The 25,480-nt window shown below is 44.2% G+C and overlaps 1 protein-coding gene across 3 annotated transcripts; it reads left to right on the forward strand.

The window, feature by feature from the left end:
• Positions 1–15,847: 15,847 nt before the first annotated feature.
• Positions 15,848–25,003, forward strand: LOC310828681 (uncharacterized protein). 3 transcript variants are annotated; one of them, XM_083706428.1, is made up of 3 exons: positions 15,848–15,972; positions 21,795–22,301; positions 24,654–25,003. In XM_083706428.1, the coding sequence occupies exons 1-2, from the start codon at positions 15,963–15,965 to the stop codon at positions 22,286–22,288; spliced, it is 504 nt and encodes a 167-aa protein (XP_083562554.1). In that variant the 5' UTR covers positions 15,848–15,962; the 3' UTR covers positions 22,289–22,301; positions 24,654–25,003. The 3 variants fall into 3 exon arrangements, with proteins under 3 accessions (XP_083562554.1, XP_083562553.1, XP_083562552.1); XM_083706427.1 differs by lacking the exon at positions 15,848–15,972 and adding an exon at positions 17,115–17,452; XM_083706426.1 differs by lacking the exon at positions 15,848–15,972 and adding an exon at positions 21,261–21,578.
• The last annotated feature ends 477 nt before the right edge of the window (positions 25,004–25,480 follow it).

Here is a 25,480-nt window from a genome sequence, read left to right on the forward strand (position 1 = left end):
AATTGTTCCTTTTTCAGCATATGGAAAATTCTCTTCCTCTTGCTAGGGGAATTCATACCCCTGATGTTCCAAGTTAATATCTGCAGAGACATATTGTAATTATTTTGATGTTCCTCCAACCGCTCCTTGAAGTTGCTCTTGGTCTGACAGCGGTGTCACTTTCTCTAGTTGGTCCAATCCCAAGGGGTGTCTTCCTAAGTCAAGTGGCCCCAGTCCTGGTGTTCCCGGTTCTTTTGTTCCGGCCTCTCTTTGTAGGTCTTCACCGAAGTCTCTCAAGAAGCTCACTTTATCTTCCTCTGATCTTATCTTTATTTTCTTTCCTTTGAATGTGAACGAGAGGCCTTGAGGGAATTCCCACCTGAACAAAATGCTATTTTTCCTTAACAGGCCTACCAAGTCTCTGTAGTTGGCTCTGAGATCAAGTAGATGTTTTGGGATGTCTTTAAAAATTTCAATTCTCACACCTTGAATCTGGAGTGCTTTCTGGTAGTGGAAACTCAGTATTTTGTCTCTTTCTTCTTTTGACCTTAAAACAATCAAACAGTCTCTCGCTCTATTTTTCCTTTTGACTCTTCCCAATCGAAAAGCACTCACTATTTTAAATTTTTCTTTTTCTAAGTCCAGGTCTCAGCAATCCTCAAATTCCGATGTAAGAAATTCTATTAAATCTCCTTCTTCTGCTTCTGGGACCGCCCGAATTCTCAAATTAGTCTGTTTCTCTTTACGTTCAATCAAAGAGAATTGTGCCCTGTAATCATCCAATTTTTTATTTATTGGCGGTATCTTTTCTTCTACCGCCAGTACCCTCTCCTTCGCTTCCTCTGCTGTCTTCTTTGTCTCCTTGGATTCCTGCAGCAACCTGTCGGTAGCCTGGGTATTAGAATTCACTTTCTGCCCCACATCACTTACTTTCTGCCCCAGATCATTAATAGTTGAAGTATTTAAATCAATCTTGGCTGTCAGATTTTGTAGGGCTGAAAGAATCTTGTCTAGTGTTGTAGAATCTGATCCTGCTCCTTTTGGTTCTTCTCTTTCTGTGGCTTGTGGGGCAGGGAGTCCTGCTACTGATGCTCTTCTATGCAACTGTTGTTGCTGTGCCTGCAACTGCTGCTGTTGTCTGGTTTTAGCTCTTGTTGTTTTTTCCTGAGACTTTTCCTGAGACTTATCTTGTTGTTTGTCTTGATCCATTACTTTGCCACTGAGAGTCAAGGTCGTTCACACAGTTTCCAGGCTTGTTTCTTGGCAATGCAAAAATGACAGCTGCAGTGGAAAATCCCCAGCTATAACACAAAGTTCCTCTAGGGGAGCAGAGTAGCAAAATGTATCAATGGTGATTGTTAAACAGTAACTTCATACACTTCCCAGTTGTTACACAAATTACAAACAGTTGCAGACTTGAAAGTTCCCTTAGATGGTTTCCATTCTCTCGCAGAAATCTACAGTAAAAATTACAATGTCTATAAAACGGTGCATTCACAGTGACCTTTCAGTTGTTTAAAGCAGTCCGATGTCAAGGATTGAGTGGTGGGTTTTTCTCCCCCCTTCACAACTTATGGGGGGGGGATTCGTCTGTCGGACAGTTGGATTTAGCTCTTTTTATAAAAAAAGTCAATGGTTCAAAGCTCCATTGTCCCTTGCTTTCATCCTATTTACAAGATCGGCAAAGCGGACTTCCTGTTTACACTTTACCGATTTCAGGTCCAAATTCAAAGTTAAAGTCCCAGATCAAAGTGCCAAAATCAAGTTCAAAGTTCAATTTTAGTAAATCATTATTCTTTGATCTTTTCCAATTTTTCCAATTCTTACTCACGGGTAGATGTTTCAGTTCGTAGTTTCACAGGAAAAAGGTCAGCGCTCTCCGGTAACTGCTGTGCAGCTTCTCTCCGCAGAAGTAGCGATCGACTCCAGCACAGCGCCAAACCCCCGCTCCGCTCCGAAGCTCTTTACAGAGCTTCTTTGACAGTTTGGGGGGGCGCAAAACGTGCCCACTGAGTCCCACGGCCCCAGGCTTCTCCCGCCTGCGGGTTTTTTGAGGGGTCCTCCGCTTCGCTGTAACGGTGAACCCGATTTCTGCGGAGCTTCTCCCTCCGATTCAGAGGGAATCCGCCATTACCGATGGCGCCGCCTCCGGAAGTCCGAAGTCAATAAAATGATTTTACAAAACTCTTCAAAGGTCCGCTTCATGTGCTTTTCCTTACAGTAGTCAGAAAAGATTAACAGGTAGTCAAAATGGTAAAAGTATTGGTAAGGAAAACACTACTTTCAGACTCTGGTCTGGTCTGAAACAGAGTTAAAGGGATGCTCACAGCTCCTCACATACTGAAATTCCACCTGGAGGATGAGGCTTGGGGACCCATTTCCTCTCCGTGTGGGAAGTGGCAACTCAGAGGCAGCTGACCTGCCACCTTAACCCAGGCACTAATTAGATTCAAACATGCTAGTGTTATTTGAGACTGGAACCCTACAGTTGCTTTGGAGCCAATGTTTCCCATGCTGTCAGAGGCACCAAGTTGCACCCAACATTGGGGGGGGCGTCACGTGACACTAATTCTCCAGTGGTTTGATTTCAGCCCCAGAGGCCTACTCCATTGACTCTCAAGGCAAACAGATGCCAACAACCTTCTTAGCATACACAGGTTATCCCATTTTATTCTTACAACCATGAAGAACAGGTTCAGTTTAGCAAGAGTGGCCACCCAACAAACTTTATGTTCAGTTAAGCATTTGAACCCTGGTCTCTCTGGGGCAAATCCATCACTCTGTGTGCTGTTTCAAGTGGATGAGTTATTTATGACCAAGCAGAGCAGGCAGCTAGAATCTCTGTAGCCCTCTGTGGTGATACCTTTTCAAGAGGCTTGTTCTGTTCTGGGGGAAAACCCTCTGGGCAGTTTATGTAGGAAGGCAGAGAGAGACTGCAGGTGGAGATTTCGTGTAAGGCAGCTAGCACAGAATAGGAACACCATATAGTAAACATTAAACCAACCTTATGACTGCAAAATAAAAAATATAACATTATGCTGAAGAAATCTAGTGTCTGTCTTCTCTTCACTGGTGCATCTCAGAGAACACCCACCCACCACAAATTTTAAGATTTTTTACTTTAATACACCTAGGGACCTCAAAAGCAGGAAGTGGCCCAGGCCTCTCTGAACTTCTGAGGGGATCTGATTGTGTGAATACTGTTTTAAGCTTCCTTCTGGGACTCAGTTACATTGGCAAAGAAAAAGTGCTTAGTATATGTTGTATATGCATTATAATACTGTCACACCAGATGGCGCTGTGGAGTTCCAATTTTGCCAACCCAATTTTTCATACAAAGTTTACAACGTGTTTAACTGAAACACTTCTTTGATATGTCTAGATCCAGCCCAGGTCAGAAATACATCAAAACCAGTATCTTCTATGGGTCCTCAGTTTGTATCTGTGTTCCAAAAAAATTGGAACCTTAAAAAAAAAAAATACTACAAATGAAGCATTGTTGGGAAACATTTAACTAGACATTTCAGAATGAGGGCAATTTCTGCTCTAGATAGACCCCAAAGTTTTAGAATAGTGCTTATGTTTTCCATATCAATGCTTAAATCCCTAAAATATACAACGTATTGTATAATAACCTTGATGCCAGAAAGGATTTTCTTTGGCAAGGTAAATGGAAATTGAGGCTTTTAATGAAAACGACTACAGTGCCAAAAATCACAAATGCAGCCCTATAATGTCTATACACTTGTCCTTTAAAAATATAAAGCAGAGAACATTACAGGATGGAGATTTCCCCCCCCTAGTTTGATTGGTCTGGAAGCTGAGTTAAGAAGTGCCTAGTTCCCGTTGCTCATATTTTCTGAAGAACAAAATAGGGAACCTCTTAAAACGAAAATAGGCCCTTGTCAAACAATTTTAACAAATGAAAATTTCATGCCCATTATGCTGGTTTTCCAGACATTCATCAACTTCTGTTGAGCATTAGTGCGGAAGGAGGGCTTGCACTGTTTATTCTCCAGTTTGCGTTCTGAGATCAAAGTGTTGTGTGAGCGGGAAGGTGTCTGGTATCTAAGAAACACTTTCCTTATTATGATATTGTCTCTAGGATGCTTAGCTGTCTTTATAAGGCTTTCAGAGTGGCCATGGGTCTTGCAGGACTCTGTCAAACAATGTTGTATAAAGGCCTGGGCTGGATCAAGATATTTTGCTGCCCAAGGCAAGGAAGCAGGATGTGTTTTGCATCATATGCTTCATGGATGCATACAGAGCAAAATGGGTTTGTGGCTGCCTGTTTTTGCCAGTCAAAGGATTTGATTTTAAAGATTTGAACTTCTGCAACATAAACCTTGCAAACATTTGCACCTGCAAGCAGGTCTTTGGAAGTATGAAAACTAATGACCTGAGCTCAGTCAACTGCCATCAGACTTTAATTTCATTCAGAATTTGAAAGTCGATAAAAGCTTGATAAAAAATACAAAATTTCAGATCCTTCTGTGAATATGGACCTTTCTTCTTCTTCTTCTTCTTCTTCTTCTTCTTCTTCTTCTTCTTCTTCTTCTTCTTCTTCCCCCACTTCCTTTTTATGAATCCTTATTCAAAAGTGAAACATTTGTTCAGTTCAGGAAGATTCTCTCTAGAGAAGAAAATAATTTTATCAGTGAGACTCCCTGGTGATCAGGTAGACTTGGAACTGCTCTTAATCAGCCTTTTTGACATGGTTGCTTGAATAGCACTTCCCATGATGCTTTGTGTGTCTAGCTTAATTCTTTCCTTTTGAACTCACCATGACTTATACGTGCCTTTCCCCCCCTCCTTCTATGTCTGAAGTTATCCCTCTATTAACTTTAATTGGAAAGGTATCCTTTGTTCCCCCAGAGTAGTCATGCACTGAACACTGAACTCCCTAGGTTTAAATTTCTGGGGTAGCAAGAGTTCAGTTTTCTGATAACTCAAATATAAAAAAAGAAAATCCTTGCCGATAGATCTGATAGCTTTATCATTTCAGGAGTTTTTTTGGGTTTCTTTTAAGGAGAGAATATTATCAGAGGGTGAAAAGTGTTCTGTCAATAGATATTTGCAAATATATACAATTAGACTTCAAGAAATGGGAAGTTCAGAAGGAAGCAGTGACTTCCTCCTTCCCCATAACTTGTCCACTCTAAAATCCCAAGCAATTTTGCACCCAGCCCTTTTGCATGTAACTTGCTCCAATTTAGACACTTCTGCTGAAATGCTGTTCAAGAACATCCAGGAAGACATATTAAGTGAAACATGCTCATGGTTCACCCTCCCCACAATTGTAATGTGGAAAAGAGGCTTAGGGAAAATCCATAAGGATTGTTTCCATTTTCAGTAAACTGCTGAAGAAATTTCATTTTGGAGGCTCCACCCTAATATTAGAGATGGTTCCAAGAGCAGTGAAAACGGGGAGGAGAAAGGACATTTTCATGCTTGAGAAGCCTTTGCCTCAAATGTGCTAGTTTTTAATATGTAAAGAGAGGGTTTGTTTCAAACGGGATCAAGCATGCAGTTCCCAGCTGCAGCCTGCAAAGTGGTGGTTCTCATTCATACATGCTCACCATTAGGGGATTCTGCAGTTATTGTGACAAACGGGTGATTATTTGAGTCTGCACACTGACCCTTAGGATGGAGAGTTTGACATACCAGACCCATTATTAGGAAGAAGATTCATCTGATAATCTGCATGTTTCTTCCCCCAGCCCACCCCAGCAAATTTCATATCCACTGAAGTTATGGTCAATTGTGTTTTTAGTACTTTGAAAAGCTAACCAATCATGTTTACTTCAAAAATATTCTGAAATACTAAGCATGCCAGGCCATATGTTTTCAGCTTCTCATCAGATGCTTGTGATCAGTTTTCAAAGACATTTCACTTACTCTACCTTGATGGTATCATAACTCCATCATATCTTCTTTTTTTAAGCTGGGATGATTCTAGACCTTTAACGTTTTTTATCATCTCAATAGTACACCAGTACAGATAAAGGGTTTAGGATTGAGTTTTAAACTCTTTGATCACTATCATGCCTTGCAAGTCATCATACTCCTGCAGTTGTATGTTGCACATTCACTATAAAAGAAAGCTGAGGTGAACATTCCCAAGCCCCTAAGTCATGAATGGTCCAGATTTAATCAGTGGGACTGCTGCTACAGTGGGATTAGTTTATGCTTTGCCATCTAACCATCCTATCTATAGAATCCTCTCTAAAAGCTGATGTGAGAGCTTGAACACCTGGAAAGCTTTAAAAGGAGCATGATTCTTCCTTATTTGTGATGCACATCTCTTTTGCATCTCCCATCAAATCTTAGGAATTTCAAGAAAGTCTAGTCTGAGACACATTGCTCCACTGCTTTTTCTGCTTCTTATCTCCACAATTCTCCATTCCTGTAGTAGGTCATTATAAAATGTCTAGGATAAGACACCTATTTAAACAGTTTGTTAAAATATGTATCCAGTTTCAATTCTATTAATGTTTAATTGTATTTTAAGGATTAATTTTTCTATGGTTTTAGCAGTTCTTGTTTTTATCCATTAGCTGACTTGAGTCCCTTCAGGGAAAAAGGGGGGGGGGTATAAATAAATATATAACAACGACAATAACAACAATAGTAATAATAATATTAGGGACAGGATGGGATGTATGGGGGTTGGGGGAGGGGTAGCACCTCTGGTGGGGGGGGGCGCGTCATGCTCCTTCTTGGATAGTTTGTCTACCTTTGGTCCCCACCCTGCCTTCAGCTTTCACCTGTGGCTCCTAGAAGTTGTCAGCATGCAACAGCGACCACATCCTGGGAAACGGCTTTGACTGGCTACTAATCCAGGTGAGGGGAGCCGATGGGTCTCCAACCCTCAGTGAGTTAGAGGCTTCCCCTGTATGCAAAGGCAGGTGGATGAGACCAAGAGTGGGTCCAACAGTGAAGAAGGCAGTTCCTCCACATGTTGTAGAGGGAGGAGAGGGGCAGGTGGGGTTTGTCAGCCTGGGAAGGGAGCCCATCTAGGAGAAGCAAAACTCTAATCCCAAACCTCCACTGCCATGTGGGATATCTTTGAGAGAAGAAAGGGCTCAGGAGTAAACCCTACGCAAATCTGGAGTGAAGCCCTTAATACTGATGGATGGCGCTTGTATGCCTCCTTCTGGCAACTCCTGCAGCCAAGCTGGTGCCAAACATACTGCTCTGCTTACCTTTGGACAACATCAGGTAGACTGAGAGGGGGGTCTTGTCCTCTGGGCAGCCCAAGATCTCCATACACACTGCCCAGCAGTTTGATTTCACCCCTAGAGGCACACTCCATTGTCTCTTGAGACAGACACATGCCAGCAAGGGATGGGCCAAAAATAGAGCTAAATATCACCTCCTGTGCAAAGCATCCTTTGGATTGAGTGTTGCCCACCACTTGGCTTGGTGGCATAACCTCATAACCACATGCAGAAAGAGGTAGTGAAGAGGCCGTGCCCCAGACTCACCCTCCGGACACAAACTGTGTCGCTGTGGGCAGGGCAGGTCTGTAGCTTCATGATGCATTAAACCAGCCTTTCTCAACCTGTGGATCCCCAGATGTTGTTGAACTACAACTCCCATCACCCCTAGCTAGCACGGCCAGAGCTCAGGGATGATGGGAGTTGTAGTCCAACAACATCTGGGGACCCACAGGTTGAGAACCACTGCAAAGGGATCCATATAGTCATAGGGTCAAGGGGCTATGCTGATAGCCCTGTCCCAAAAGTCTCAGAGCTTTCTTGCCCTCCTACAGAAGTTGAGCGTGAACATCTGCAAGAAGAAAGTTGACGTGCATAGGTGCTCAGTGCATGGACATCTGTGGAGCAGGGCAAAAAAGTTTCAGCATCTCAGAGCCATGCAGACCCACATTAACCCTTCACATGATCAACTCGTGAAAGCATCTTAATTAGTGTACTACTACGAAAACCTGATCAGAATCAGGGCAGTGCTTCTTGTCTGCACTCTGATTTGGCTTTGTGATGCTGTCCCATGTAGCCAAATCTGATGAGCTGCCAGACAATGTGACATCCCAATGCCTATACGATTTCTAATTAATTTATGAACATCCCCCACCCCACCCCTAGCTGGCACTTTTTAAAAGCTGGTGTCGAAGTTTCAGAGTGGCTGGGAAAACCCAGCCAGATGGGTGGGGTATAAATAAATTATTATTATTATTATTATTATTATTATTAACACAGAATGATTGCAAAAAATAATATGTGTTTGTGGGAGGGATGTTACTGGTTTGCTTTTGTTTTATTATGTATTTTTATTCTCAGATTATCTTGCTGCCCTTTCTACATCTGGACACATCAGCAACAGCTCCCAGGCACTTATTTGGACATCTGTGCTGCCAACCCTGACAGAATGTCAACTTGAATTTACCTACACTCTCCTCTTCCTCCTTCCACAATCCCTTTTAACTTGAGAACAGTAGCTTGTTCTCCTTGTACCTTAACTTATAGTTTTTGTTCTGTTCATATTGATGATGATGATGATGATGATGATGATTAGCTGCTGGCACAACACCTTTGCACAGTGAGGCATTCAAAACCTCACTCACCCAGTCAACTGGGCCTCCTTTGGCTGGCTGAAGCTGGCCATTTTAAAACTCTTGACTCACCTTGATGGCAAACAGCAATATGGTAGCAGTAAAAGGTAAAAGGTAAAGGACCCTGGACGGTTACGTCCAGTCAAAGGCGACTATGGGGTTGTGGCGCTCATCTCGCTTTCAGGCCAAGGGAGCTGGTGTTTGTCCGCAGACAGCTTTCCGGGTCATGCAGCCAGCATGACTAAACTACTTCTGGTGTAACGGAACACCATGACGGAAACTAGAGAGCACGGAAATGCCGTTTACCTTCCCACTGCATCAGTACCTATTTATCTACTTACACTGGCATGCTTTTGAACTGATAAATTGGCAGGAGCTGGGACTGAGCAACAGAAGCTCACTCGGTCACTGGGATTCAAACCACCAACCTTCTGATCAGCAAGCCCAAGAGGCTCAGTGGTTTAGACCACAGGAAGAGGTTGAAGGGCAGAACTGGTAGTACAAATCCCAGTGGGAAGCATAGCAGAGGAGGGAGAGATCTTCTAGATGTGTGAAATCCCCGTCAGGAAACACAAGTAGGGAGGCAAATTGCTCAAGAAACACCTGAAGGTTGGCTTTGCAACAGTACATACTTGAACAGAGGAAGTCTGCAAATACATTTACATACTAGAATTATAAATCAAATCCAGCTTTGATGTAATTGGGTGAGATTCCTATTGATGTCTGTCAGTGGTGCACCAATTTATATTGCAGCTTCTTTGGGTCCATAGCCTATTGAGACCTAGAATGTCCACCATTGTGAATGTTTTTGCATGTAAATATTAAAGAGACCGGTTTGACAATAGCAACTATTTTGAGCCGAGGAGCACAACAAGCGTCAGTCTGAGATGCATAATGCTTCCCATATCTAGGGATTCTTTATTCTGAATAGTTCCATACAAGCAGCATTCTTAATCTCTGCAGCACAGTTACTCTATAGATTCTGTATCTAAAGGAACGATGCACAGCTCTTCTCAATAGAGGCACCCTGTCTTCGCTTTTGAAAGAGCCAACCAAACACTGGAATAAGAGAGATTGAGGTCTGTCTTAGCATTTGCTTCTCTGGGATGTGGTCTGTTGTGGTATAAGAATTTTTCTTTTTCTTTTTAAAAAAGAGGCATTTGGTTTTCATTTGTTTGAAACTGTTTCTTAGCCTGGCACACTTTATATACAAAAGTTAACTGGTTGTCTTTGGGCAATAGGAGGCTTTTTCAATTATTGCTGAGTTTTAAGGCAGCCTCATAAGCAGAAACATGGCACTGATTTCATTTTGATTTTTTCCATACCCTAACCTGCTTTTTAAAGGACAATGTTAACTATCAGTACAAAGGCACAAATTGCACAACCTTTCTTTTATCAGTGTTCCAATATGGAAGGAGAGAAATATCCATAAACCATTAAGTTCTGTTCTCCACGGACAACCTTCTTAAGCATGTTTTGAGTGTCCACCATTTAAGCTGTCCATCCAGCTATCTATCTTCCTTAGTCCACCCTGTCCATTCAGTGTGAGGTTAGTCTGTCAATCTAATCTCACCTTTCAGTTACTAGCAGAGTGCCCAGTTGTGAACTGATGAAAAGAAGGATTTGTATCACCAAAAACATGGACAGAAGAGCACACCAATTTACCTATGGCAATTTATACGAATAGATGCAAATTTAGAAATACGTAATTAAAAGGTAAAGGGACCCCTGACCGTTAGGTCCAGTTGCAAATGACTCTGGGGTTGCGGGCTCATCTTGCTTTATTGGCTGAGGGAGCCAGCGTACAGCTTCCGGGTCATGTGGCTAGCATGACTAAGCCGCTTCTGGCGAACCAGAGCAGCGCACGGAAACGCCATTTACCTTCCCGCCAGAGCGGTACCTATTTATCCACTTGCACTTTGACGTGCTTTCGAACTGCTAGGTGGGCAGGAGCAGGGACTGAGCATCGGGAGCTCACCCCGTCACGGGGATTCGAACCGCCGACCTTCTGATCAGCAAGTCCTAGGCTCTGTGGTTTAACCCACAGCGCCACCTGCATCCCTTAAAAATAATTACTACAATTTAAACATAAATAAAATGCATCTCATCATAGGGCAGAAGACACCAGGTGACTTGTGTGCCTGCTCACTCTGTTGATGGGCAACTTCGAGGCTTCTGCTCTCCCTTCGTTTGGTTCTTATTAGGTCAGGCTTCAAGCAGAGAAGACCTTCAAACAGAGGGCCCTCCCCTGACAGCCCTTCGAAAGAGAGAACTGTTTTCTGTAAAGTAGGACACATGCCCCCCCCCCCAAGTGCTAAGCTGCAAGCACCAGGCAATCTGTCTGCCCAATCTCACATTTTAGGAAAGATTCAACAGAAATAGCAATAACAAGTCAGCCATCCCCCTTTGTAGCATACCGTTCTCCTTTTCCAAAGGCTAGCCTTTAAATGTATCTAATCAACCAGATGATTAAATCACTCATAGAAATCGATGTGCAGATAATTATTGTAGGATCATCAGCTGCAGAAGATAAAATATTTCTACATTTACAGCCATACCCATATACTTCCATGCCAGTGGTTTTAGTACTGCCCTATACTACAGGAACTAAGATACTACCATAAAAATGTGAAATATGGGGAAAACAAAATGGTCAATTTACTCCAAAATACGCGTAAGGAAAGCATTTTGAAAAGGTAATTTCCCAGCACCTCAGTAAAAGAGTCCAATGCCGATTTCCCCAATATATAATGCTATCCCTGGTGCCAAGGAATGTTTCCTTGTATAACATATGCCTAGTATATAAGTCATAAACTAGTAAGGCTTGACTGAGTCTTAATATACTGGTCCTCTGGTTCAGCTACCATAATCAAGGTAGGCCTAGCATACTGAAACATTGAGAAGGAGCCAGGCTAGCTCAGACACTTGGTAGCCCTCCAAGAGAGAGCGGCTCCTTAGGGGCAGCAGCACCATACCCTCCAAGTGCCCCAATTTTCCAGGGATAGTCCCAGAATTATGAAAACCATCCTGGCTTCTGATTTGAGCCTGGAATGTCCCTCTTTCCACCACCATCACCGCCACTGAGCTCAGGGAAGAGGATGAGCCGGCGCTTGTCCTGAGCGGTGGCAGCAGTGGCAGCAGCTAAGGAGCATCCTGTGGCCTCTCCATGGCTGCCGCTGCCGACCTCCTCCCTTGGGCAGCGACTAAAGGAGAGCAAGGAGGAGGAGGAGGAGGAGAGGCTGGCACTGCCCAGCCCAGCCCTGTGTGACACGTCCGCTCCAGGAGGTCAGGCAGAGGGCCGGGCTGCCCTGGATGGGAAGAAACAGGGAGCAGAGCGGAGCTCAGGGAGTCTCGCTTTTAAAAAGTGTTTTGTGCTTCTGCATCTAATCTTGCCCCTTTCTGAAATTTCTTTATTGGTGTGCGTTTTTCTTTTTTTGTAAATGTAGCAAAGAAGAAATTTAAATAAAATCAGGATTAAGGGGTTTTCTCAGACGGTGGAGGGTGTGTGTGCTCTGTCCCGTTGATGTGCTGGTGGTGGCATTCAGCCTCCTTCTGACAGGAAATGCTTTGGGGGGGGGGGACAAAATGGGGCAGACAAGAAGGGTCAGTTGGAGGGAGTGAGAAATGTCCCTGTTTTCATCTGAGGACTGTTGGAGGCTGTGCAGCATGGAGCATCTTCTGACGCCGTGAATCTATCAACACAGGTGCTACTTAATGTGAGTCTTGGGGGCCTTTCTCCACACACCCAGGGTTGCCATCCAGCCCTAGAAAAAAGTGAATGGCTTTATTTTATTTTATTTTTTAGGAAGAGTGTCCCCTGTCCTGTTTGGACTTCAAACGGGATGCCTTTTTTCACATATTTGAGCTTCTCCTCCTACTCCCATCTGCAGAAGCAGAAAGAAGGTCCGTGAGGAGGAGAGCCGAGAGTGAGAGTTACCACGGGATGCGGGCAGAAGGTGGAGTGGGGCCGGGAGGAGGAGTTTGAGAGAGAAGATTTTTGCACATGCAGAGGGGGGAGAGCGGGGGGGGGGGGTTGCAATGAACAAGGCTGGTGTGGTGGAGTCTCAGGTTTTGCATGAGCAGGGAGGGTGGTGGAGGGGTAGAAAGTGAAAGGGGGGTTTGCACAGGCCTGGTCTGGTGTGGGAGAGTTTTTGCACGGGCAGAGGCAGGTGGGTTGGAGACGGAGACTCATAGAGTTGGGGGGGCATTGCACAGGCCTGGTTTCGTCACTGAATTGTAAACCCCGTATGCCATTGTCATTTCTGCACCAGGTAATGTTTAGCCCCCCAATCTCCCCCACTGACCTGCCCCGTGTTTTGCCCAACTGTCCTTTATTTTGCCTGACCAAAGGTGGCAGCCCTAGGCACACCCTTGTAGAGAGTCCTGTCATCATGGCACAATTCCACATGGCTGTGGCAGGCCTAAGAATACCAGGAACATAGCCGGCAGTTATATGCAGCAGCCCTGAGCAAGGGGAGGCCAATCTATCTGTTTATTTATTTTGCAGCAACCTGCACAGGTTGCACAGTTGCGGATAAGGGAGTGGGGAGTGCCTGTGCAACATGTGAAAAGGATCTCAGGGTTGTACTTGCACGTGAGTCCGCAGTGTGAAGCGGCTTCTCCCAAGCTCAGGGCTAGATAGAAAGGGCCGACGTTATAGGAGGGTGGCTTTCAGCTGAACATTAGGAGAACGGCCTTGATGGTGAGGGCAACTGAACAATGGAGCCAGTGGCCAGGCCAGGACTTGTGCAGGGATGCTCTCCCTCAGTGGAGCTCTTCAAGCAGAGACAAGGGAGCCATCTTCCAGGAATCCTGTAACTCTGAATTTCTGGCCACAAGGAGTGGGTTCAGCTGGGTGGCCTCTGGGCTCCTCCAACTTTATGATTCCATGGGAATCTTGAAAGCATAAGGTGAGTACAGGTGATTACAGTGGCACAGTCCCAAGAAGGAACTGAAAGCATTCACTCTCCTTTCTTTACGATTCTACTTCTTCAGTACTATTTTGTGTCTGTGTGCTTTTGCAGTGCTGCTTGCGAATAGCAGTGAGTGGGAAAGGCCCTGCAGAGCCCAGGCAGAGGCACCACTTCTCTTTCGTTCTTTGTCCTTCATGCTGTGCGAGCTCAAGCAGTTCCCGTCTTCCCTGTGGCTGGAGGGGGCTGCCCTTCTGCCCACCAGCCAGGCCTTTCGTCATCACAAAGCTGACTGAGCCCACACTGGTGGTAGGAAAAGTCACAGAGGTGCTTTGGAAATGATACGATAGCCATAAATGTTGTCTGGGCTTTGGCGTCTTGTTTCAAAGTGGCCTGGGATGTGGCTGGAACAGAACCCCCCCCCCCTCGTGCAGATCTCAGCAGCCTGAATTTGCTGTTCTAAACATCACCCAATTGACACAACACAGACTTATGCCTTTGCTGCCCTTTGGCATTTGCAGCTTCCCCAGACATCCATGGGAGAGGAAGGAGCAGGGCAGTTCTTCGGTAAATTGCCATGCAGCTTTCAATCTGCCCAAACTGGCCTGGCTCCATTCATTCCTGGAGGGCAGGTTCCAGACTCTGGGCTCAGGAGCTCATGGCCTCATGGCTATTGACTTCAGGGGTCCTAGAGGGGTCCAACTTGGCCCCCTGCTCTTTAACACCAACATGGAATCTCTCGCATAAAGTGATCTGGAGATTTGGACTAAAGTGTCATTTGTATGCCTATAAACTCCTGAGTGAAGAACATGAACGATTATGAATTTCAGACAATGACAAGTATGACTGTCTTACTTTGAAGGAGGGCTCCCTCTTCAGGATCTTTATTTTTATTTCATTTGCTGGGTTGGGCGGAGTTTTTTAATGTGGGCTTAAGGAGACTTCCAAAACCTTTTTTCTTTCTGCATTCCAGCACAAAACGTGGTGTTTTGTTCCCACCCCCGTGACAAGATTCATTGCAGGAAATACAATTCAGGCAATCTTACCACTTTTAAGTCTTGTTGAGCTCTCAGTGGAAGAGAGCTAAGCATGTGCTTAACTCTTCCACAGAAATCAATGGGACTTTAAACTGCTTAACTTTGGCTGAATTGATCCCTGGGTTTCTTGAAAGAGCTAGTATGCTTTCAATTCTTGTGAGCTTAGAAACCCAGATTTTTATTTTTTAATAAATACAACCTGCAGTGGCCCTGGTGGCTGGGATTGAACTGCATTTTCCAATTTATGGTTGTTTTGAATGCTGAGAAAAATTTGTTGAATGAGCACAAACTCTTCCACGTCCCAAACTGAGGCACGGAAGTGTGGTGGTGGTGGTGAATTTATTTATACCCCTGACAGGGACTCAGGGCAGTTTACAGATAAAAATGAGAACAGCTAAAAGGTGTTATCCTACCTTTGCATTTTCCTAATACTTCCTTACTGCAAAAAGTTTGATTATTTTTTGGAAGGAGGTTTGTTGCATAAGAGCACCAAATCTAATTTAATTGCACAATCTGAATTTGCCAGTATTGCTGGCATGCAATTGAAATTCATGCACATGACTTTTGGCTTCTTATTCTCAAAGCTTGACTAAATGGAAATAAATAATATATATTTTTTTATTTAATACACTAATATGGAAAAAGCCCAATTCTCACACTCTGTTTCAAGTCTGATTTCCTCAGTGCCTCACAATTAAAATGCACACCAGTGAGTCAAAAGCTGGCTCAACAACCATCAGCTGCGACCCCACCCCCTGCTGCAGATGGGATGTGTATATGTTTTATTGTTTAAAGTACTGCATAAATGTCAAAATGTGTTGTGTGCATTTAGAAACTCTTGATTTCTGAATAAGCCCATACGTAGGATGCATATGTATTAATTCGCATTATTTGTTCTCAAAAGGCAGCTTTGTAAAAGGAGTACAGCCAGTTTAGCGAGGGGAACTTTTTGGCAGCATCACAGCACTCAGCCAATCAGTGCTCTTGCATTTGAACCCTTGGAGAAGCCTTTTTGTCCTAGGGCTGGGGAACCTTTTGGGCTTCATCTTCCCACCCCTGTGGGCCAACTTTGACAGCTGGATGCGATAACCCTCCTGTCGAAGTCCCTGGCCCAGCACCTCCCAACACCTAACAGCCAGCTGGTTGTCTGGTGCTTGGGAACCAAAGCGCATGGGGCTTTAACACCCCTGCGCACAGAACATGGGAAACACTGAGCCTGGGGCTTGCAGAGCACTTGGCACAATGCTTTCCACACACCCAACAAGCAACTGGCTGTCAGGCATATGTGAAGTGCTGCACAAAGCGCCTTGCAAGCCCTGAGCTCAGCCTTTCCCAAACACCAGGCACACGGCCAGCAAAGCTGATTTCTGTAGGGATCAACTGCCGTCTGCACCATCAAGTTCCCCATAGGAACTCAGTCACACAGCCAATTCCAGTTGAGCCCTGTCTCTACCTGCCCCACAGATGACATCAGGTAAGTGGGTACAATTTGGTGAAAACTGCCCCCATGGGCCAGAGCATTCACAAAAGTAGTGCGTTGGTGCACAGTGCTCAAAAAGTTTCATTACACTATTCCCTTGCTCCTGCCACACTGCAGATGAAACAAGCCACAATCTGGCTTGTTGTGTTATCAGAACCTGGGCTCAAGGTCTGTTCTCCACCACAAGTGACCAAGATCAAACATCCCGGGTTGAGACAGCACAACTCTGGCTCTGGCTTGTTTCATCTGCTGCCTGAGTGGGGAAAGACCAGCATGGGACTCTTTGAGCAGCAGGCACTAGTCTGCTCCTCATTCACATTAAAACGATAGGTTGTTTTGAACTGTGGTTCAGTGTGTCGTGCAAGCTGGGACTCTCTTTGCCAATGAACAAAACACTAAGCTTAGAAAAATCTACCCAATGGATGAAGGAAACGGAAATGGAGTCAGAAGCCCCCAGGGAAGGCCACCTGGCTGTGCTGTGCTCCGTCTGCTATGCAGGAATATCTTGAAAAGGAAATTGCCTAATAGCAACTGAACAGTTCTGAAACTACTGGGCAAACCAGACCTACAAAGGAAAATAGCTTTTTACCTTATTCAAACAACATTTCTTTACTGTAGGGGAAGGGGTGGGAAATAACTGCTTGCTCTAAGCAGAGCAGTTAGGAATACAGTGGTACCTCCAGTTACAAACGCTTCAGGTTACAAACTCCACTAACCTGGAAGAGTTACCTCGAGTTGAGAACTTTGCCCCAGGATGAGAACGGAAATATTGTGCCGGTGGCGCAGCGGCAACAAGAGGCCCCATTAGCAAAAGCATGCCTCTAGTTAAGAACAGTTTCAGGTTAAGAACAGACATCCAGAACGAATTAAGTTCATAACCAGAGGTACCACCGTAATATACAAATATAATCTAAGACACTGATTCTAAAGTGGTCACAGTGCCAGCTTTAGGGAGGTGCAGACAGTTCCGCCCCCTCCCCACAGGGCACTGAGCTGAGGGGGTGCAAAGTTGAGAAGATCCATTTGGGTGGGGGCGCCAATTTTTGGCCTTGCGCAGGGTGCCATTTTACGAAAGGCTACCAAAGTCTGGCCCTGGTGGTCACTATTGCTTATTTCTAATTAGTGCCACAGCTAATTGCTTATAATTATTGCTTATAACAGTGGCTCAAAGTACCACTGATAGGAGAGGACTAATTCCTGCAGCACAAGAAAGAGTGACAGCAATGGGAGACCTGTGCCTTGCCAGGCGCTGCTGGACTACAACTCCCATCATCCCTGGCCATTGACCACCCTGGCTGCAGCTGATGGGAGCTGGAGTTCTCCATCCCTGCTTTCCCCCTGCAGCTCCGCTTGTGGAGAGGGATCGTATTCACTGGCCCAGGCCCCAGCCTTCATGGACTCGCTGTTTACACAAAAGCATAAGCTACACTGAGCTAGATGGAGCAATGGCACAAGGCAGCCTCTTATGTTCCAAGTAACTAATTTAGGATTGTTGTTTAATAATTAAGGGGAAGATGTAATGACAGAGTTTGTAACTTAGAGATATTCCCTCAGTATTAAGAAGGACTTGCCTTGAGATTCCATGATCCAAACACTAGATGTTGTTGCACAAGTTTGACTTAAAGGCTTCGAAGAATAAAGCTGTTTCAGGCCATTCCTCCTCTTTGTCTGTGGACCCAGAACTATTATGCCAGGGCTGCTGAACGTCTGGAGACTGCGGGCACATTTGCAAACCAGAGAAACTGTTGTGGTCCCCACACTAAACTGCAAGCATGCACCTGCTGCAACCTGTTCTGTTGGCTACCACAAATTGCTTCTTTCAAGTGTAATTTTGGCCAGAAGAGGGGTGGGGTAAGGCCCCTGAGCAGGCATGTGCATTTGTGGGCACCGTGCTGGTGGCCTCTGGCCCACACACAGTCACAATGAAAACTGGTGCATTAGGGTTGTTGTTATTAAACAAAAGCAACCCAACAACCTCAGACTTACTTGCCTGAAAATAAAAGTGATTTTTTAAATTTGCATTTTACAGTAAATGCAAGTAAAAATTGCTGGTTCTTAAAACAAAATATGGCCAATATTGGGTATTCCTTTACACCACAATTTATATTAACTTGGCCCAGAATTTAGGTTTTTTACAGAAACAGAGCACACACCTATTTTTTCTTCTTATTTATACTGCCCTTCATCCAAAGATCACAGGGCGGTTCACAACATAAAAATACAAAATGAGAACACAAAAGACATAAAGCACAGAAAAACCAATAGCCCCCCTCGCACAAACACATTTAAAAGTCCACAGAATGTTATTCAGCCCAAGGCCTGGTTTTTCAGAGATGTTTTCACCTGGCGCCTAAAGATATGTAATGAAGGCGCCAGGCAAACCTCCCTGCAGTCCTTCTCACAGCGCTATCTATGCATAGCTCTCCGCAGCCCCCAAGATTTTTCCACCATTACAAACTTTGATTAGATTTGAAGCTATCTGGAAATGGATAGCATGGGTGGATAAGGAGAGGTTTACAGAATGCAGGTTTCACTATAGCTCATCTTTTTAAAATAATAATAGTAATAAGAATAGCTCCACCTAGACCTAGCCAACCAAAATCTGAAACTAGTTTATAAACTATCTGGAGAGAGTAATCCAGCTCACCCTGGCTGAGCCACTTACCCCTGCAGCTGATGTTTCGGGCAGACAACTGTCCTTATCTGATAAGAAAGGAATGAGATGCTGTCATCACCTCTCTCACCTTTCCAGAAAAGCTGGGTTGTGCTGCTGCTGCTGCTGCTGCTGCTGCTGCTGCTGCTGCTGTTGAGTGTCTTTGTTGCGCAACTCGCTCAAAGGAGAAACATTCTCTCAGTGAGTAGCCTCCAGTCTCTCTACCAGAAAGCTCAACTGACTCATCTGGGTTTCTTAAGTGAACTATTTGTTCCCCACTTTATAGAACAAATACCTGTATGGTAATCCCTGTAGGCTGATGTCAGATGGAAGTCATAATTCTCTTTCACACAGTGCCCTTTTCTACTCACAATAACAACTTCCCAAAATCATACTGTCAACTAGGAGGAACAGGCTGCTTCTTGACCAGTGGCTGTAACTTTAAGCTCGTTTATGAGTAAGCCTCATTGGACACAGTGGGACTCACTTTTGAATAATCATGCATACAGTGCTTTTTTTCTTAAAATTATTTTAGGGGTACTCTCATTTTGACTCAAGAAAAATCACAATTTTATAGTTCAAATCAGGGAAAATAAATACAGTAAATGGACAAAAGTTCACAAAATGTTTAGGGGTACAGTATGCATACCCCTGCGTACCCCCCAGAAAAAAAGCACTGCATGCATACATTTGTACTGTAAATGCCTCAATGCTAAATATATATATAGTGGCTTCGTTCCAGTTGAATTTATGCCATTGGCTCCAAGTAAAACAGTAAGCACGCTTATTTGGGCATAAGCTAAGCTTATCAGATTCTTTTTCAGTGAATCTGGGGACACTTTTCAATTTCAATGGACTTCGTTTGGGGACTGATTTGTAAATCTGGTGATTGTCTCCAGGAAACGGGGACGTCTGGTAACCTTAGCATAAGCCCCATTTTGCTCAGTGGGATCTGCTTTGGAAGAAACACGCTTTGGATTGACCTGGAAATGGGTGGTTCAGGGGTGCAGCCCCCTGGCTTGATTTTGCAGACAGCTGTTCTGGCATCCCCCCCCCCCCCGGTGTGATGAAGCTGTGTCACAGAAGGGCATTTTCACAACACTAAGAGGAGCACTGCAGGATCAGACAAAAGGCCCATCTAGTCCAGCATTCTGGTCTCTATGGGAAGCTTGCAAGAAGGACCTGTACACAACAGCAACTGGCATTCAGAGAATCAGAAGAATCTTTATTTGCACCAGCCACTGGCCATAGCAATAAAATAAAATACAATGTACTGAAGACAGAGGTGAAAATTTAACTACACAAATTACATTCTGGAGGTTTACATCAGTGAGGCATTCAGAGGCCTACTGCCTCTAACAATGGATGTCAAACTTTGCCACTGTGGCTAGTAACCTTATCCTACATAAATCTGTCTAATCCTTTCTCAAGCCCATCCAGGCTATGGCCATCACTATCTTTTGTGGGAAACGGAAGCAGAATCAGGAAATGATTCCTCCCTCTGTGGCATCCTCTGACAGACACCCTCGACTAAATGGAATAAAATTAAAAGAGGCAATTGAAACCTTGCCTTTCATTACATTCATCAATATAATTGATGCCATATCTACTCAAGTTTGCATATCCGTTGTATTACACTATAGCAGTTTTAAAAACAAAGCTTATGAATGAAAATAATGGAGTCATATAGGGTAATTGTACAGTTAGAAGGGCCCACAAAGGTCATTTAATTCAATCCCTGCAATGCAGGAAACTTTTGCCCAACATGGGGCTCAAACATACATCCCTGGGATTAAGAGTCTCATGCTCTACCAACTGAGCTATTGGAAGGAAATGAGAGTTGCCTTTACTGTCCTTCTAATCCAAAAAGTAAGAACCTGCAAGACTCCAGATCCCATCAGACCAGGGCAGCATCTTGGTGGGGATGATGGGCATTGCAGTCCTGTGGTGTCTAGACGAATACAGATTCCCTACCCCTAACCTAAATGAGCACATCATGCATTCTGCTTACAATGTGATTCCTGAGTAGGTGGATAGGCAATAATTATTACTAATAGATAATAGATATACGTAACTAATCTAAGAGGGAAGAAGGAAAAAGTTGGCTGGGGGCAGGGGTGACAGTGGTGAAATAGCACCTGAAGAACCAGTTTACAAACAAACAGGCAAACAAACAAACAAACAAACAATTATTATATTTGTAGTGCCTAAAAATGAAATTTCCACTCCATCAAGTAACTACTTTTGACCTGAAAATCAAAAGTAGCAAAGATTCAGCACAGCCTTGTCTAATTTCCTTTGGATCACAAACAAAGCATGAAAAGTGTGAAGATGGGATTCACTGAAGACATTTAAAGTATGTTAAAAAGAGAGCTTTGGGATAGCATGCCCATCCCACCACAGTCATTTCCACTGATTCTTCACCTTCCACCAACAGCCCAGAGGCACTTTCAGTGAGTCAGTGGTCATTTTCCCCAGTATCCAACACACTCAGACAGAGAGCATTGGGATAATTTGCCTTGAGAAATCAGCACTGCCAGAAGCAAATTCTTATGGGCCTTATTCTCTGTCAGTCTTTTCCATTGCTATACCCACCCCATCCCCCCAACAAACACCTGTAATTTTCCTTTGAGGTCATTGCATAAAGGTTATCTTGTTCTGAGATAGCAAAGTGGAATTTTACCAATGGGAATGGTGATTCCTGATCCTATTCTGAGTCTTGAGTATGTTAAAGGGTTTCATCTTGCAACTTCCGTTGAGGGTGGAGATAGATTTTGGAGTAGGTGGAGGCAAAGGATTTGCTTCAATAAATACAACCGAAGATCACTTCCCATGGGATACTTCAGCTTGTTTCTCAGTTGCTTGCCCATTACCAGGAGCTGATAGCCAACAATGTTGCCCAAAATTGCAATTCTCTCAGCATTAGCTCTTGTTCTGGTCATACAAGGTAAGCAAAATACTTTAAGGAATATTAGTTTTAGCATTTTGTTAAATTCTTCTAATGCTAGATGGAAAAGTTAATCGTGCCTTAACATTCTGGGATGATTATTATTTCTGAGTACAATGCCATAGGAGTTTGGTGTATGTCAGTACCCAGGTTCTTGATATCTGGTAACAGCAGACACCTGGCATTTTATAAATGTTGCTGTTTTTAATTTTCCAGAGGCTTCTCTTGCCCCTGTGACCCAGGAACCAACCACAGGACCAAGCGAGGGGACAACGCTTGAGTCAAGCAAAGAACCAGGTGGCGAAGAAAGCACAGAAGAGCCGACTGGTGAAACAAGCTTAGGACCAAGCGCAGGGCCAAGTGAGGAGCCCAGCACACAGCCAGGCGAAGAGCCGAGTGGCGAAGCAAGCGGAGAAGCGAGTGGAGAAGCGAGTGGAGAAGCCAGCGGAGAAGCCAGCGGAGAAGCAAGTGGGGAAGCAAGTGGGGAAGGAAGTGGGGAAGGAAGTGGAGAAGGAGGTTCACATCTTATTCAGCTAGGCACAGAGGCAAGCAAAGAGCCAACCAAGGAGCCAAGTACAGAGCCAACTTCAGAGGCCGCCCCAGAGATCAGCGTAGAATCAGGAGATTTTTCACTTATCCTGCCAACTGAAGAAACCCATGGAGATGCAAGCAAAGAGCCAAGCACAGAGCCAAAACCAACTGCAGCGTAAACAGACGAGTCAAGTAAGTTATTTCTGCAATTACTGTGACCATGTTAGCAACAGTTTCCCTTCTTAGAACTGGTTTGTATGTGACACTTTGACAAGGACTGGCATCCTCCAAGAGAATACCCCACTTCCCAGCTCCAGTCGCCACATGATTTAATGATGGTGTTAACCAGTAGGATAGATAGACTCAATGCCCTGTTCCCAACAGACACAGTAATTTGTAATAAAGTATAGGAGTGGAGATGAGAAACTCAGTGTGGCAATGTCACTCCGACAAGTCTAACAGAGAGACCATGGGGCCTTCCAGGTATTGTTAGGTTGCAGCTCCCATTGTCCCTGCCCATTCAACATGCGGGGGGGGGGGGGCTAGTGAAAATTGGAATCCAACATCGGGGAGGGGGGGGCAGACCACATTGACTACCCCGATAAAGGCCACCTCTTGTACTTAATAGATATGAGGATTCCTGAATTGTGTAGAAGCAGGAAACCCCAGACCATGATGAGCTCCATGCTCATCAGTTCACTGTTAAGTGGCCCCCTGCAACAATCACAGGGGTTGTCTTTTTACATGCTGCATGTGAGTTAGCAGTACGCCTGGCCAACCTATCACTGGCTATTATGCAGGAAAACAGCATGCACAATACTTCTCCACCATAACCAAGTTGTGTAAACTAGGATTAAGGAAATGAGTAGTATAAAGCTGAGACTTCCAATCCTAGGATTCTACTTTTTAAAGACTCCTTTTGGCACAGACACAGTAGCTTACAGGCCAATGCTAAGCTTGTTTACTTTGGAGGCAAGTAGTCCCTCTTAAGTTAAATGGGACTTGTTCTCTGCTAAATGTGTTTAGGGTCATAACCTCACAGCAGAAGTAGATATATGTCTACTCAGAAGTAAGTCCCACCGAGTTCCATATGTGATTTGCAACTTAAATCTCTATTTTCTACTGACTTGGTCCATAGGTCATGCTAAAATAGCATCACAGGAGCAACTTTAGCTAGAATTTTGGATGTGAATTTGGAGGGGGAACTGAAAGCATGGAGGATTCCTCTCTCCTTCCTCCCCCCTCATCTGTCATCTCCCCTCTTCCTTGCAGCAAATTTTATGTGGGTGGGGAGGGTGAGATAACTGGACCCCAAAGAAAAGGTGTCATGTCTGTCTTCTGCGTCAGGAGGTTTGGAGAAACATATTCTGTGCTCGGGGTGTGAGGCAGCATCCCTAAACGAAACTTTGGTGCAAGAAATAAGCTCCATGCTAAACTTTTAACATAGACGGATGCCGTGGAAGAGCCTAGTTTCTTTTAACCAGAACCAAGACAAGCAGAGGATAAGATCATGGCGACGCTACCTTTTCTCCTGTGTGATTAGGTTCAGGGGGAAATTAGATGTATGCTGAGAAGTCAGTGCTTCTACCTATATTTTTAATAGGCAAATAATTTAACTAAATACTAATCCCACATATTGCCTGCATCACAGTGAGGAGTACACTGGTACCTTGGGTTACATACGCTTCAGGTTACACACTCCGCTAACCCAGAAATAGTGCTTCAGGTTAAGAACTTTGCTTCAGGATAAGAACAGAAATCGGGCTCCGGCGGTGCGGCAGCAGCAGGAGGCCCCATTAGCTAAAGTGATGCTTCAGGTTAAGAACAGTTTCAGGTTAAGAACGGACCTCTGGAACGAATTAAGTACTTAACCCGAGGTACCACTGTATAGCAATCCAGTCTGCTTTTCTGTGTGGCATCTGTAAATTTTTAACTTACTAGAGACACTTAATGACCTCCTTCTTTCCTTTTGCCTTTACTTACTTACACTTGGGTCTGTGTTTGGATTTAAGGCCCAAGTTCTCTATCAGTATTACCACTGTTTTCTGGCAGAGCACTCAAGACAAGTAGAAATTCTGCAGGCTAAAGGCCCAAGAAAGTTTGCCAGCTGATAGCCTTACAGCTGATAAAGACACAGGAGCCCTGGGGTTGGGGGATGGGGACACGCAAGACCAACCCCATTGGGCAATGAGACAATTATTTACTCGCCAGAACACAGCTGTTAGCAGTGAAGAACAGTCAGATCACGTGTTCCCATCACCACCACATGCTCAATAGACAACATGGAAGTAATGTCAGAGAATAAAAATGTACTTAAAAAACTTAAATATCAAATTCATTTGCTGTTGCCTCTGAAATTTCCTTAGGAATCACATGTACAAACTTTTAGTCTAAGTGATAATAAATTGGGGATTGGTACTCCAGCTTTGTTAATCATGCTTAATTAAATGAATCTAGAATCTCTGTACAACTTCATTGCCACTGAAATGGCCCCCTGTGCAGCCTTGCTTTTATCTGATCTTTGTCTTGTGTTTTTGTCTTCAGAATAAAAAGAAAATGAATCCAGAAAGAGAACCTGAATTGATGTCTCCCTGATAATGTTGTCTTGATTGAAGTTGCCCTCCAGTAAATGTAGGTTTAATGCCAACAAGCCTTAAATCTAATTGGTTGGGTTTCAAATAAATAAGTATCTGGTGGTTTATCCCACCCAGTCCACTACATTTTGTTTGTTATTTATTAAACTGTGACATGCCAGACAGCTTGCAGTGGACTTGTAGCAGTTATACTGTGTTAATGCTATCACTTTCCCCTCCAATCATCTCCCACCCCGATGGGCTCTCTCTATTGTATGTGCCCTCTGCTTTGCAAACTAAAATAAAAATGGAATGACATTATCACCCTTTGTACTGTGTGTGTTACTGTTTCCAAGCCTTTCCCAGTTCGCCGTTCCTTACAAGCCAGTCTTTACACTACAGACTTGTAGCCTCATGTTGCAGGAATGTATATATAGGTTGGGGGGGGTGCCCCTCCAGCAGATATCATGCACATGCAGCCCACTACCAAAATCAGCCCAATCACTTTTGTGACTTTTGTGATTTGTCCCCAAAAAACACTTCATCACAGTTTCTTCCTGCACAATATCAAATGTAACAGAAATTCATATAGATATGTGAGCTCAGCTACTCAGCAGCCCCTCTGCCTGAGTGATAATTCCTGGCATCCTGATACCTGAGTGCCAGACAGGTAGCCATTCCAGAAATACCAAACCCAGATAGAGACAAAAGGGTGTGATTAACTTAGCTGGGAAACAGGGAAATGTAAATATCTATTTTGTTACACTTGAGGGGTGTTTGGTGGAAGGCAAGGGGAAC

This window comes from Podarcis gaigeae (genome assembly GCF_964106915.1).
Source record: "Podarcis gaigeae genome assembly, chromosome: 12".
Classification (NCBI taxonomy): domain Eukaryota; kingdom Metazoa; phylum Chordata; class Lepidosauria; order Squamata; family Lacertidae; genus Podarcis; species Podarcis gaigeae.

Coding starts and splice junctions, on each gene's coding strand:
- LOC310828681 (XM_083706426.1), top strand. CDS start 21,524: ATGTTGCCCAAAATTGCAATTCTCTCAGCATTAGCTCTTGTTCTGGTC. Junction 21,579..21,794: donor TCTTGTTCTGGTCATACAAG/GTAAGCAAAATA, acceptor TTAATTTTCCAG/AGGCTTCTCTTGCCCCTGTG.